Source organism: Mandrillus leucophaeus, unplaced genomic scaffold (assembly GCF_000951045.1).
Source record: "Mandrillus leucophaeus isolate KB7577 unplaced genomic scaffold, Mleu.le_1.0 Scaffold276, whole genome shotgun sequence".
Classification (NCBI taxonomy): domain Eukaryota; kingdom Metazoa; phylum Chordata; class Mammalia; order Primates; family Cercopithecidae; genus Mandrillus; species Mandrillus leucophaeus.
In genome coordinates this window covers 3,454,556-3,469,233 of record NW_012102876.1, presented here as the reverse complement: position 1 = coordinate 3,469,233, position 14,678 = coordinate 3,454,556, and the positions used below count along the sequence as shown (strand labels likewise).

Genomic DNA, 14,678 nt, shown 5'->3' with positions numbered 1-14,678 from the left:
GAAACATTCCACTTGGAATTCTTTTTTTTTTTTTTTTTTTTGACAAGGTCTCGCTCTGTCGACTAGGCTGGAATGCAGTGGTGCGATCACAGCTCACTCACTGCAGCCTCAAACTCCTGGGTTCAAGCAATCTTCCCACGAGTAGCTGGGACTACAGGCAAGAATCACCAAACCCACAGTTCATTTTTTGCAGAGATGGGGCCTCATTATGTTGCCCAGGCTGTCCTTTCTTTTTTGTTCTACTGTTGACTGACTATTCTCTGGACCTGTCGAATAGCCTTAGACAGGGTATTATTTCCTTTCACGATTACTACAGAAATTCTTTTTGTTTCTCTTTTGTGTTGAATCCTTTGTTTTCTGGTTCCTCTGTTTTTCCTTCTTGTTGATTTGTTCTTTTGTTTGTTTTAAAAATGAATATAAATAATATTATTCTGTACAACTTGCTGTTGTTCACTCAACATTATTTTAAAGATTTATCTATGTTGATATATGGAACAGACTTTGTTTTGATTGCTTCATAGTGTGCCATTGTATAAATGAGCCACAGTTTTTTTCATTTCCTTTTCCATATGTTCTCACTAACATTTATCAGACCTTTAAAATTTTGCCAAACTGATGAGTGAAAATTAGAGTATCATATTTAGTTTGTATTTCTTGATTACTGGTGATATTGAGCATCTTTGCACACTTTTGGACTGTGTGTGTGTTTCCTTTTATAAGAATTGACTTTATATATTTTGTCCAATTTTCTGTTGTATTGCTTTTGGCACTTTTTAAATTTAGTCTTTTGGGAAAAGAACCTAAGATGCCTTTATGTGTTCTGGATAATAATCCTTTATAAATACATTGCATTTTTCTCCTTCTAGCATGGTGCTTGTCTTTTAATATTGCTTATAGTGACTTTTACATACAGATATACTATATTTGTATATAGATAAATGTATTGTTTCTTTTATGATTTGTGGATTTGTGAGTTTTTTAATGTTTGAGAAATCGTTTTCTACCCTGATATGTAAAGATATAAAGATGTTCTCTTCTCTTCTCTCCGCCCCCTTTGTGTGTGTGTGTGTGTGTGTGTGTGTGTGTGTGTGTGTGGAGATGGGGTCTTGCTATGTTGCCCAGGCTGGTCTTGAACTCCTGGCCTCAAGCAGAGCCTAAGATGTTCTCTTATAGTTCTTAAAGCCTTAAGGTTTCCTTTTCGAATATGTTTGTGTGCAGTATGGTAAGGGAATTAAATTTATTTTTCCCCTTATGGAAAGCTAGTCCTAGCCCCATTAATTGAGTAATTAGTCCCATTTTTTTTTTCTTTTTTTTTTTTTTTTTACCATGAGTAATAGCATCTTTGTCATATATGCTTAGGTTTATTTCTGGGCTCTGTCTTTTATTCCAATTAGTTTATTTGCCTGTCTCTTTGCCAGTAGGGCAAGTTCCTCCTCATGGTCATCAAAATATGTATAGGTATTCTTCATAATAATTGTGTAGGTATTCTTCTTAATAATTATATCAGCTTGTTGAGTTTCATGAAATAGTATTAGCTTGTCAAGTTTCATGACGAACCTTGTTGGAATTTTGTTGGTAATAACACTGGATATATAGGTTTAATTTTGGGAGATTTGGCCAGCCACTTTTACCACATTGTCTTCCCATTTGTGACATATTGTATCTTTCCATTGAACATGGTATATGTTTCCATTGAATATGGTATATATAGGTCCTTTTGTTTTCTTTTCTGTCAGTAGTCTTTGTATTTTCAACAAAAATCTTATTAGTTTGTCTTAGCATTTTTTCTAGGTATTGGAGAAAATGCTTTGTTTATATTCTGAATGGAATCTTTTTAAAGTTAACTTAAAAATTATTGTCACTGGTGTGGAGGACTGCTGTTGATTTTTTTTTTTTCCCTAACATTGATCTTTTAGTTGTGACTTGAGTCTGGGTACAGTGGCACATGCCTGTAACTCCAGCTCTTTGGTAGGCTGAGTTGAGAGGATTGCTTGAGCCTAGAATTTTGAGACCAGCCTGGGTAACATAGTGAGACCCTGTCTTTATAAAAAGATAAAAAATTACCCAGGCATGGTGGTGCATGCTTATAGTCTCAGCTACTTGGGAGGCTGAGGCAGAAGGATCACTTGAACCTGGGAGGTCAAGGCTGCAGTGAGCCATGATTGTGCCACTGCAGTCCAGCCTGGGTGACAGAGTGGGATCTTCTCTCAAAAACAAACAAACTGATAGTGACTTTACTGAACTTTTGATATTAATCAAGTGCCTTCACAGTAGAGTCTCTTGGATTATACTGCCTTCATATTATTAAACAACCAAATAAAAAAACCTAGTAAGACCACTTCTCTGGTGTAGAGAAGAGATAGCATGGCTGATTTCGTATTTTTGAGAAAGTGATGCTGGAAAGATTATTTTTGAGTGAGTAAAAGGCAGTATTACCTTCAGAAGTTCAGTTACTTTTAGGGTTAGTACTTAAGCCCATTTGATTCTCAGGAAATATGAATCCATTTACTTCTAGCTTCTACCAAGGAGACTTGGAGTATGTTAGTGAATTTGATCATTTTAGAGTCAAGGAAAAGAAACAGATTAGGAAACAGAGGAAACGGAATAGTGCTGCCTTCATCTTCCTTCCAGCAATGGAAATAACCAGTTGCTACTTTATAATATGAAAACTCTTATCTTTCTGGCAGGTAAAAGACTTCTTAGAGATGGTTACTATTTTATATGAGAAAATAGGTTGATTTGAGGAGAGTGACAGTTGAGGAGGGACATAGTGGATGGAGACGTGGAGATGAAAGAAAATATTTTGAAGAAAAAAATTTTTTTTCCCCAAAGTGAGTAGCATTGTCACAATGTCATTGTATGTATGATTACTCTTAACATTCTTTTTTATTCATTGATTTAATTTTGTTTTTTTGAGACAGGGCCTTGCTATGTTGCACAGGCTGGTCTTGAACGCCTGGCCTCAAGTGATTCTCCTGCCTCAGCCTCCCAAAGTTTTGGGATTACAGGCATGAGCCACTGCACCCAGCCAACTTTCAGCATTAGACTGTCTTAGAACTGACACTCCTTATAAACAAGTTAATGTGAGAACATTTTTAATTTAAAAATATTGAGTTCTAAATGAAGTATTTAGTACAATCCATTAATCTATTATTAACTTTTCAGTTCACACAAAAGATGTTGGACAATTTCTACAATTTTGCTTCATCATTTGCTGTCTCTCAGGCCCAGATGACACCAAGCCCATCTGAAATGTTCATTCCAGCAAATGTGGTTCTGAAATGGTATGAGGCATTTTCTGTCTCTAATATTAAGGCTTTTGTAACTGAATATCTATTTTGCCTGTGAATATATTCCTTTTTTGACATTTAAACATATTCTTTTATTATGAACATCAGCACTGCATGCCATTGAAGTATATACTATAGAGATCTGATGAGAAACAGTTCTTACCCTAAATATTTTTTTATGAATTTATAAAGACAGGAAAATATAACTGCCTTTGTTTTAGGGACCACTATTAAAGCTTATAAATATTTGCATATTTTCACTTAGAGGTACCATCTATGAGACTTGAAATATCAATCAAAACATTTTTTCTGCTGTTTTGAAGATCCTGATCTGTAGTAAACATGTACCTTTAGGGTACAAGAGTAGTTTATACTGCACCCTGAACATGAATGGCTAATGAATCTATTTTCCAACTTTCCTGTGTTTTATAGATATTTCTTTTCACTTTGAGTATCCTAGTGATGGGAGGATGCCTAGGAAGAGTTTGTTGAGAAGTGGTACCATGGTGTAGCATGGACAGCATTGGAATGCACTAGGTTTGAATTTTGGCATAATGTAGCTATGTGACCCTGAGCAAATTTCTCTCATCTGCTCATCTATGGAATGAGGAAATAAATAGGAGTTCAATTTGATTTTTTCCCTTAGGTCCCTTCTAGCTCTTAAATTTGCAGAAGATAAACAATTACTAAAATTTCTTATGATTTGTGCTCTCTGGTAAAAGCTAATCAAAACTGCTCTGATATTTAAATTCTATGCGTGCCATCTTTTTATAAGAATAATTACATTTCCAGATTACCTACTTAGTTTTTTTATAGCTTTTTAGAAATGACATGTAAAATTGTTTTGGATAAGTCATTTGGGAGTTAATGAAAGATCCTATTTTAATTTTCTTGTGAATGTAAATATATGTGTTTTCTTTTCTAGGTATGAAAACTTTCAAAGACGACTAGCACAGAACCCTCTCTTTTGGAAAACATAATTTGAATAAAATAATTTTTAATGGATTCTGAAATTTGTCATGTTTTGAAGATAACTGACTCTATCTGAAAGTACGAAGTCAAAGGATCATGAAACCTAAGTGTAAAAACTGCTTAGTGACTGAAGCTTAATTAAAAATCTTTATTAAAAATTAAAAACATTGAAAAATGAAAATATGTTCATCATTAAAGACTTTTTTCCCCTTAAGCTTAAAATACTATTCAGGGGCAAAACATTTTGTTTTGGCTATGATTCATTTTTTTACTTAAAAATAAAGCCTATGCCCAACAGTAGTGTGCCAAGTACCATTGCATGTGTAATCATTCATTTATTGAAATGAAACAGTGGTTTGCTGGAGTAGTTAACTTTTCAATTACCTATTTCAAAATTTGGGAGACTTGAAAAACATATGAAATATACATTTTTAAATATGGAAAAATTGTTTTCAGAGATTATTTCCTAAGATTGTCAGTTTTTCCAATTAATGCAGGTTGGCTGTCACTTTTTATATCTGCAGATTCATATGTGTTTAATAAAATTGCCATATTGGTGACCTTTCATTTAATACTGGTAGGCATTTATGTGTAGAATATAGGATTCTTCTTGTTAATGGACGGTTAGTAGTTCATTTTTTGTTGATTACAACAATACCCAAAACTGGGTAATTTATTGACTTAATTTTTTTTTTTTTAGACGAAGTTTTGCTCTCTTGTCCCAACTGGAGCGCAGTGGCGTGATCACAGCTTATTCCAGCCATGACCTCCTGGGCTCAAGTGCTCATCCTGCTTCAGCTTTCCATGTAGCTGGGACTGCAGACGTGCACCCCCACATCCAGCTAATTTTTCTGATGTTTTTGTTTTGTCTTACTGTGTTGCCCAGACTAGGCTCGAACTCCTGGGCTCAAGCAATCCTCCCCCTTCAGCCTCCCAAAGTGCTGGGTTGGTAATTGATAAAGAAAAGGATTTTTTTTTTTTTTTCCTACAATGATGGAGACTGAGAATTCCAAGGCCAAGGAGCTGCAGCTGGTGAGAGCCTTCTTGCTGGTGGGGAAGAAACTCTGAAGAGTCATTAGGCAGTGCTACGTATCACACCGTGAGGGGGCTGAGCATGCTTTTGTGCCAGCTCAGGTCACTCTTCCTCTTCCTATAAAGCCACCAGTTCCCCTCCTGTGATGATAACTTATTAACCTTTGGGCAGAGCCCTCATGATCCAATCACCTCTTAAAGGCCCCACCTCTCAGTACTGCCACATTGGGGTTAAAATTTCAACATAAGTTTTGGAATCTAAAACTGCTCTTAAAAATAGTCTATTGGCCGGGCGCGGTGGCTCAAGCCTGTAATCCCAGCACTTTGGGAGGCCGAGACAGGCGGATCACGAGGTCAGGAGATCGAGACCATCCTGGCTAACACGGTGAAACCCCGTCTGTACTAAAAAGTACAAAAAACTAGCCGGGCGAGGTGGCGGGCGCCTGTAGTTCCAGCTACTCGGGAGGCTGAGGCAGGAGAATGACGTAAGCCCGGGAGGCGGAGCTTGCAGTGAGCTGAGATTGCTCCACTGCACTCCAGCCTGGGTGACAGAGCGAGACTCCGTCTCAAAAAAAAAAAAAAGTCTATTAACAAAAGAAAAAAAGAAAAAAAGAAAAGAAGGACCTTTGTGGTGAAACGAGTGAACCATTGGGCTTTTATCAGGTTTTTTCAGCCATGTAAAAGTAGGTTTGCATCCATTGACAGATGAATGAATAAACAAAATGTAGTATATACATACAATGAAATTATCACTCAACCTTAAAAAGGAAGGAATTTCTGACACATGCTACATATAAGATACACAAATGAAATTAAAATGACTTTACAAAATAATTATGCTATTTTTTAACTGATGTTTTTCCTAGAGAACTTGGAAGGCCTTTGATTATTTTTATTGGCTTTTACATTTATTTCACAAAAATTCAAAAAACCTTTTTAGTATCTGAATTGTGAAGTACAATTATGTGTACACTTAAAAGTAAAATAGCATTTTATAATTTTTAAATGCCATTACTGTTTTATGCCTGTGCTTTTGTCAGTTTCTCAGTCAAACTGTTACAGTAGGTGGCTAGTCAGGCATGAGCAGGGCAGGAGAGGGCTTCGCCTGACCAAGTATGTCAGGCAACCACGAGGTGATGGTCAAGGCATTATTAACTGTCTCTCTGAAATAATAATTGGTCACAGCCAGCACCAGGGAAAGTCAGTCTCCTTATAGATAGAAAAAAATTGAAACTGGTGATCGGTACCTTCCCAATAGGATCTCAGGAGCTGGGCAAATGGGCTCAAGTTTGTGCACTGACAGGTGAAATGGCGGGGTTTAACTGGTATGTGACCTTCTGGGGGCATTCCACCAGTAAAGGGAAAAACGCCTCAGGTGAGCGTGCCTACAACTCCAATATGCACGCTGCACATGCTCACCTCCCAAGTGCTGGCAGGCCACTGTGCATGCGGCAACCCACCCCAAGGGAAGAATCAGGGGAGAAGGGATGCAAGACCCTGAAAGTATGCCAGCATATAAAACCCCAAGTCAAAAGGTCAAAGTGCACACTTGTCCTTCAAGTTGCCCACTTGGCCCTCTGCCAAGTGTACTTTCCTTCCTTTTGTTCTTGCTCTAAAGCTTTTTAATAAACTTTCACTCGTGCTCTAAAACTTGCCTTTGTTTCTCCTTCTACTTCATGCCCCACAGTCAAATTCTTTCTTCTGAGGACGCAAGAGTTGAGGTTGCTGCAGACCTGTATGGATTCGTCACCTGTAACAAAATGGTTTGCTTATGTGATGATGATTATTCTCAATAATGACAAGCCCAAATTACAACTGACCATTTTGTCACAACTGATTGATTGTTTTTGAGATAGGGTCTTGCTCTGTTGCCCAGGCTGGAGTGCAATGGGGCAGTCTCAGCTCACTGCAACTTCTTCCTCCGAGGTTCAAGGGATTCTCCTGCCGCAGCCTCCCAAGTAGCTGGGATTACAGGTGTGTGCTACCACACCCAACTAATTTTTGTAGTTTTAGTAGAGATGGGGTTTCAACGTGTTGGCCAGGCTGGTCTCGAACTCCTGACCTCAAGTGATCCACTTGCCTTAGCCTCCCAAAGTGCTGGGATTACAGGCATGAGCCACTGTGCCTGGCCACAACTGATTATTTTGTTAGAGCCTGACCCAGAGAATCCATTACCAGTTTTAGTTCTGTAGGTTTTTTCTTTAATCTCCTGTTTTCATGAACTTCATCAAATACCTAATTGAGCACTGAGGTTCAGTCCCAACAAATGTTTGATGCTGTCAGAGGCATGTGAACCAGAGCAACTCCATTTTAAATAGGAACTAGGCAAAAATGGGGCTGCATTCCCAGATGGTTAAGGCATTCTTAGTCCCAGGATGAGATAGGAGGTTGGCACAAGATACAGGTCATAAAGACCTTGCTGATAAAATAGGTTGTATTAAAGAAGCTGGCTAAAACCCACCAAAACCAAGACGGCAATGAGAGTTACATCTGGTTGTTCTCACTGCTACACTCCCACCAGTACCATGACAATGTCATGCCATGGCAACATCAGGAAGTTACCGTATATGGTCCAAAAAATGGGAGGCAGGAATAATCCACCCCTTGTTTAGCGTATCATCAAGAAATAACCATAAAAATGGGCAACCAGCAGCCCTCAGGGCTGCTCTGTCTGTGGAGTAGCCATTCTTTTATTTCTTTACTTTCCTCATAAACTTGCTTTCACTTTATGGGGCTCGTCTTGAATTATTTCTTGTGGGAGATCCAAGAACCCTCTCTTGGGGTCTGGATCCAGACCGCTTTCCTGTAACAATACCCTTGTAAACGAAGAATAAAATTCTAAGCCACTCAGCTTACTGAATGGACTCCTTTTGGCCAAGGGGATCCCAAATAAAAAACTTGTTAAGGCCATGATGGGAAGTGGAGGTTGAGGTCAGACATGCTTTGTTATGCCCTCTTCCCTTTGGAGTTTAGGCACAACTGACCAGCATTAACATTAAAATAGAAATCATAAGACTGATAAAACAGACTGTTGTTAGTAATAAGATACCCGACTCCAGCCTGACTCTCTGGTATAACATCACATGACAGTGGCCCTAAAGGAAATCAAAGTATTTTATTCCAAAATATATTTCTTTGACATATTTTGGAATGGCCCTGCAAAGCTGTCTCCTGTGGGGGAAATTTGCATTCTTTAGAGAATCCCCTTCTCTTTACAAGTCTTTTCCTAATCCAGGAGAGATTTAATACCTTTTAAGGTCTGATAGACATTTATTATCTATTCTCCCAGAAGCCTGTTACTTAGAGGCTTCATCTACATAACAAGAACCTTGGCTTCCACGTGGTGAGGTAGCTCATGCTTATAATCCCAGCACTTTGGGAGGCCAAAGCAGGTGGATCACGAGGTCAGGAGCTCAAGACCAGCCTGGCCAACATAGTGAAACCCTGTCTCTACTAAAAAATACAAAAATTAGCCAGGCATAGTGGTGTGTGCCTATAGTCCTTGCTACTTGGGAGGCTGAGGCAGAAGAATTGCTTGAACCTGGGAGGTGGAGGTTGCAGGGAGCCAAGATCACACCACTGCACTCCAGCTTGGGCAACAGAGTGAGACTTGTCTCAAAAAAAACATAATAAATAAATAAAAAGAACCTTGGCTTCCACAACCCCCCTTATCTTAAGCATTTCTTTATGTCGACTTCCATTTCTCAAGCAAAGCTTAATCCTTTTAACCAACTGTCAATCAGAAAATCTTTGAATGCATCTATGATCTGGAAGCACCCCTCCACCTGAGAGACAGGACTAGCTGGATTTCTTAGGCCAACTAAGAATCCCTAAGCCTAGCTGGGAAGGTGACCGCTTCCACCTTTAAACACTTAGGGTTTGCAAGTTAGCTCACACTCGACCAATCAGATAGTAAAGAGAGCTCACTAAATGCTAGTTAGGCAAAAGCAGGAGGTAAAGAAATAGCCAATCATCTATTGCCTGAGAGAGCACAGCGGGAGGGACAAGAATCGGGAATATAAACCCAGGCATTCGAGCCAGCAAGGGCTACCCTCTTTGGGTCCCCTCCCATTGTATGGGAACTCTGTTTCCAGTCTATTTCACTCTATTAAATCTTGCAACTGCACTCTTCTGGTCTGTGTTTGTTACGGTTTGAGCTGAGCTTTCGCTCGCTGTCCACCACCGCTGTCTGCCACCATCACAGACCCGCTGCTGACTTCCATCCCTCTGGATCCGGCAGGGTGACCGCTGTGCTCCTGATCCAGCGAGGCGCTCATTGCTGCTCCTGATCAGGCTAAAGACTTGCCATTGTTCCTGCATGGCTAAGTGCCCAGGTTCTTCCTAATCGAGCCGAACACTAGTCACTGGGTTCCACGGTTCTCTTCCATGACGGCTTCTAATAGAGCTATAACACTCACCACATGGCCCAAGATACCATTCCTTGGAATCTGTGAGGCCAAGAACCCCAGGTCAGAGAACATGAGGCTTGCCACCATCTTGGAAGCGGCTCGCCACCATCTTGGGAGCTCTGTGAGCAAGGACCCCCGGTAACACGCCCACATCCCCTACTCCCTGCTTTGAGATAACCTGCCTTTTATACTTTACATGTATTGATTTTTGTCTTTGCCTATAACGTCTGTCTCTCTAAAATGTATAAAACCAAGCTATAATCCAACTACCTTGGGCACATGTTTTCAGGACCTCCTGAGGCTGTGTCACAGGCCATGACACTCATATTTGGCTTAGACTAAACCACTTCAAATATTTTAGAGTTTGGCTTTTTTTTGGTCAACACCTTCAAGCCTCAAATAACAAAAGCAGTCCAATAAAGCACTGAAGTGAGGACCAGTTGTTACAGGAAAGGGGTCCCAATCCAGACCCCAAGAGAGGGTTCTTGGATATCATGCAAAAAAGAATTCAGGGCGAGTTCGCAGTACAAAGTGAAAGCAAGTTTATTAAAAAAATGAAGTGGTGACAGAGCAGCTACTCCATTGACAGAGTAGGATGTTCCTGAAAGTAAGAGGAGGAATGTGTCCGCTCTAGGTACAATGCTTGTATATATGGGGAGATGTGCTCCACTACAAGAGTTTGTGATAAAGGATTTTCTTAATTACTATATTTTGCAAGAATTGATATTATCATCTTTAAAGCAAAATCAGGAATGCCTTTGTTCTCCAGATATCTGGGTATCTGGACATTCCCAAGTGTGGGTCTGTTTAGGAAACATTATTAATTTGTTCCCTTAACCGTAAACATTTCGAGGCTAGGAATGCCTAATTTTCTGAGAATGCAGCCCAGCAAGTCCCAGTCTTATTTTCCTAGCCCTCACTCAAAATGGAGTCGCTCTGGTTCAAACGCCTCTGACACAGTGACTGAGTATGCCCTTGGGTATGCGCTACTTATTTTCTAGTGTCAACTCTTTCGTTGACAGTGTATCTGTGTTTCTGAGAAAGGGATAGCCCGGGGAGTCAGAAAGGGAATCAGCCTTACAATCTCTCCAGCTACTGATACTTCTTCTCTATAGTGAGCCACAGTGAGGGGGAGGGCAGTCGGCAGCTATATGGAGTGGGGTTCTGCTTCCCTGATCCAAAGAGGTTATTGTCTCTGTGTACAAACTAGACATTTATAGAGCTTCAAGCTGCTCTTTACTAAAGAGTCAAGTGAACGTTCCTGAGTCACTTGGAGTCCATAGGTGGAGATCAGGCATTCAGCTTTTGGTCTGGTCTCTCCCACCTCTAAGCAAGAGGAGGGCAGGACCTCACCTCATAAGCCATCAGATGACAGGCTATCTCAGGAGCAATTCTCCGTTTCTTTTAGACAAGCCACGCTTCAGCCCTCAGAATAAAGTTTCAGCCCCTAGTTTCTTTTGCATTTCATAGATTTTCTTGCTTAATATACCCACTGAATGTACACATGTGTTCTTCCTGCTTTTTTGTCTCCATTTGTCTCTGCAGGGAGAGAGATTCTGTAAAGAGAGAAGAACAGGGGGAGTGCACTGACTACTTTCCAGCTGCAGCTGGTTTCCCCCTAAAGTACCACAAATCAATGTGCCATTATGAGGATTAATTGAGGATTAATTTTCATTCCATCACTATGCAATCTAATCTACATTAGAAGCATCTAATCTTCCTATTGACATTTGTCCCTTTCTTTTTCTGGTTTTCATTTCAAAGGACTCTCACATTAATGGCACATGGCTCTACTTAAGCAACCTGGTTAACTAAAGCTAGGATTTAAATGTTTCTCTTTAATCCTCAAGTTTAATCCTCTGATAATGGGGTGGAAGGGTGGATAGTTTCCTTTTATGCCACCACACTAGTTGGATATTTAGTTGTTTTATAAACTTCTAAGCAGACAAGTCCACAGATATTAAGCAGAAGGAAATTACTGGAAGACTGTTGAGACGCTCAGAGTGATGGGAGCTAGGACAATCAGACCTGGAAATGGGCAGGAATCAAGAGGGGATCTGGGGGATTGGCCATTAGGAACCCAGGCAATTTTTTTAAAGCAAGATAGTGAAAAGCGTATACCATCCCTGTGGGAATAACTTCCACATTTTCCTGCTGTCTGCCTGTCAACAGCTCAACAGTCTGAGCCCCAGAAAGAGCATCTGATGACTGATATTGGGTCACATACCTGGCCCCCGGTCCTGCAGAGTCAAAGAGGGCAAGGGTGTGTTTTCTTCGGCTTTGGTAATGGAATGTAGTTACAGGAATGGCAGCCCCACTAAGATTATACACAATGTAGATCTGTGAATTCCAAAAGGAAATATGGAGGCTCTTAGGGCAGCCAAAACAAAACAAATGCCAACCAAAACTGTTTTTTTCTTTTGAGACAGAGTCTAGCTCTGTCACCCAGGCTGGAGTGCAATGGCACGATCTCGGCTCACCACAACCTCCGCCTCCTGGGTTAAAGCCATTCTCCTGCCTCAGCCTCCCAAGTAGCTGGGACTACAGGCACACGCCACCACGCCAGGCTAATTTTTGTATTTTTAGTAGAGATAGGGTTTCATCAGGCTGGCCGGGCTGGTCTCGAACTTCTGACCTCAAGTGATCCACCCGCCTCAGCCTCCCAAAGTCCTGGGATTACAGGTGTGAGCCACTGTGCCTGGCCAGAACTGTGTTTTCAATGGGCCAACTGAAATGCAGGAGAAAGGAATTCAGAAATAAGGATGGAAGGAAACAGGGAGGAGGGTGGAAGAAAATGGAAGTGAGCAAGAAAGCAGGAAACATTCAGTCAAGAAAAATTGTCCTTTGGCAATAGGTACATCTCTATGCAAGTCAGCGTGGCTTTTTTCCTCTAATGTGATTTTAAAAGCTCTCTCAAAGCTCAGAGAACAGAAAGCACATCTTGGTGATCTAGAAGTATAGTCATCTTCTTTCACCACCAGATGGTGCTTTATGTATAGAATGGAGGACAAGGATGTTCCCAAACACTTGCATGTTTATAAAACTCTTTTACTTAACAATGATTCAAGAAATATTGGGTAAATGCAAGCCCAGATGAGGGACACCTAACCTAGCTGTACAGATAGGGAGGGGAGGGTTTCCTTACAACAGCTGAGGCTTGCACCCAAGGACAGGATAGAGATTGGGAGGTGAATTCCAATTTAAGAAAGAACCACCAGAAGCAGAGAGGCTTCAGAAAGCACATTGCCCTCTAGGAATCACAGGTGGTGGGCTGGGAATGGACAGTATTTCAGGTGGAGGAAACAGAATGAACAAAGGTGTGAAAAATGTACAAACAGATTTAAACTATGGCTATTCAACTGTTTAGCTTGTTATTGGGATTGTCTCAATTCTGCATCATATGACCTGACCTTGGAAAAGTGGGCCATCTGTTTAGGGTAATGATCTGATTCTATCCCTCAGAATACTCAGTTTTCCTTAGCCAGTCCTTGCTCTTTAGCTTCCCCATTTTCTTGTCCTTTTCTGTCCTATAGGTGTGTTGAAACTGATGCATTGCAAAACTGGTATTACATTAAATACACTGAACTCCAAATGCTTATGGAACACTTACACTATTTATACAGAAGAATAAGCAAAAGTGTCCGGGCACGGTGGCTCATGCCTGTAATCTCAGCATTTTGGGAGGCCAAGGATCATGTGAGGTCAGGAGTTCTAAAACATTCTGGCCAACATGGTGAAACCCTGTCTCTACTAAAAATACAAAAATTAGCAGGCTGTGGTGGCAGGTGCCTGTAATCTCAGCTACTCAGGAGGCTGAGGCAGGGGAATGGCTTGAACCTAGGAGGTGGAGGTTGCAGTGAGCCAAGTTTGTGCTACTGCACTGCAGCCTGGGCAACATGGCGAGACTCTATCTCAAAAAATTAAGAAAGAAAGAAAGAAAGAAAGAAAGAATAAACAAAAGCCCCTACCCTATAACACTGATGCATTCTGTTTGTATCTTATTCCGTGATTTAAGCAAACATTATGTATTGTGTCCTTATATGTCAGATACTGTTAGCACTTTACATGTATCTCACTTAATCCTTAATACAATGTGGAAATAAAATAATAAATATTTTATGGATGGTGAAACAGAAATGCAGAGAAATTGAATAGCCTGCTCAGGGTTTCCAGAACAGCAAAATTGAAGGCCTAGGGTTTAGTTTTCCACTAAAGATTCTCATGACTGGCTTCACATCATTTAGGTCTCTGCTCAAATGTAATCTTAGAGAAGCTACATTATTCTATCTGAAATAGACACCTCACTGTGCATCCAATTGTCCTGCCTTATTTTTCTTTGTAACGTTATTATATTATTTATATTTGTATTGTCTGTATCTCCTACTAGACTATGGTCTCTGTTAGGGCAGGCTCTTGGTTGTGTTAGCTGCTTATTACCACACTACCCAGAACAGAGCCTGGCACATAATAAGGAGCTCAACAAATTTTTGTTAGGAATAATTGACTCTTAGATCCAAACTCTTAGCCACTATGCTATATTTTGTCCCCAGACAGGATTAAGAAGGTTTACATTTTGAATATTCTGATACCAAAGAGCATGCTGCACAAAGTCTGTGCATGGAACGTGCCAAATAGTATGTAAACTAGGCCAGGTGTGGTGACTCACACCTGCAATCCCAGCACTTTGGGAGGCCGAGGCGGGTGGATCACCAGATCAGGAGATTGAGACCATGCTCGCTAACTCGGTAAAATCCCGTCTCTACTAAAAAAAAAAAAAAAAAAAAAAAATTAGCAGGGCGTGGTGGCGTGCGCCTGTAGTAGTCCCAGTTACTGGGAAGGTTGAGGCAGGAGAATGGCGTGAACCCGGGAGGCAGAGCTTGCAGTGAGCCGAGATCGTGCCACTGTACTCCAGCCTGGACGACAGAGTGAGACTCTCTCTCGGGGAAAAAAAAAAAAAAGTATGTAAACTGCCAGT

General features: G+C 40.6%; 1 protein-coding gene across 4 annotated transcripts in view; it reads left to right on the top strand.

Annotated features, from left to right (window-relative positions):
- The window catches only part of LOC105543136 (chromosome unknown open reading frame, human C11orf73), a 41,230-nt gene extending 36,656 nt beyond the window's left edge, over nucleotides 1–4,574 (top strand). Inside the window, exons 4-5 of one of the 4 annotated variants that reach the window (XM_011984914.1) lie at nucleotides 3,166–3,284; nucleotides 4,216–4,574. In XM_011984914.1, the coding sequence (XP_011840304.1) occupies nucleotides 3,166–3,284; nucleotides 4,216–4,270 (174 nt within the window). In that variant the 3' untranslated portion in view covers nucleotides 4,271–4,574. Of the gene's footprint in view, nucleotides 1–3,165; nucleotides 3,560–4,215 lie in introns of those variants that run through there. The other 3 variants (XM_011984916.1, XM_011984913.1, XM_011984915.1) reach the window with 3 other exon arrangements.
- The last annotated feature ends 10,104 nt before the right edge of the window (nucleotides 4,575–14,678 follow it).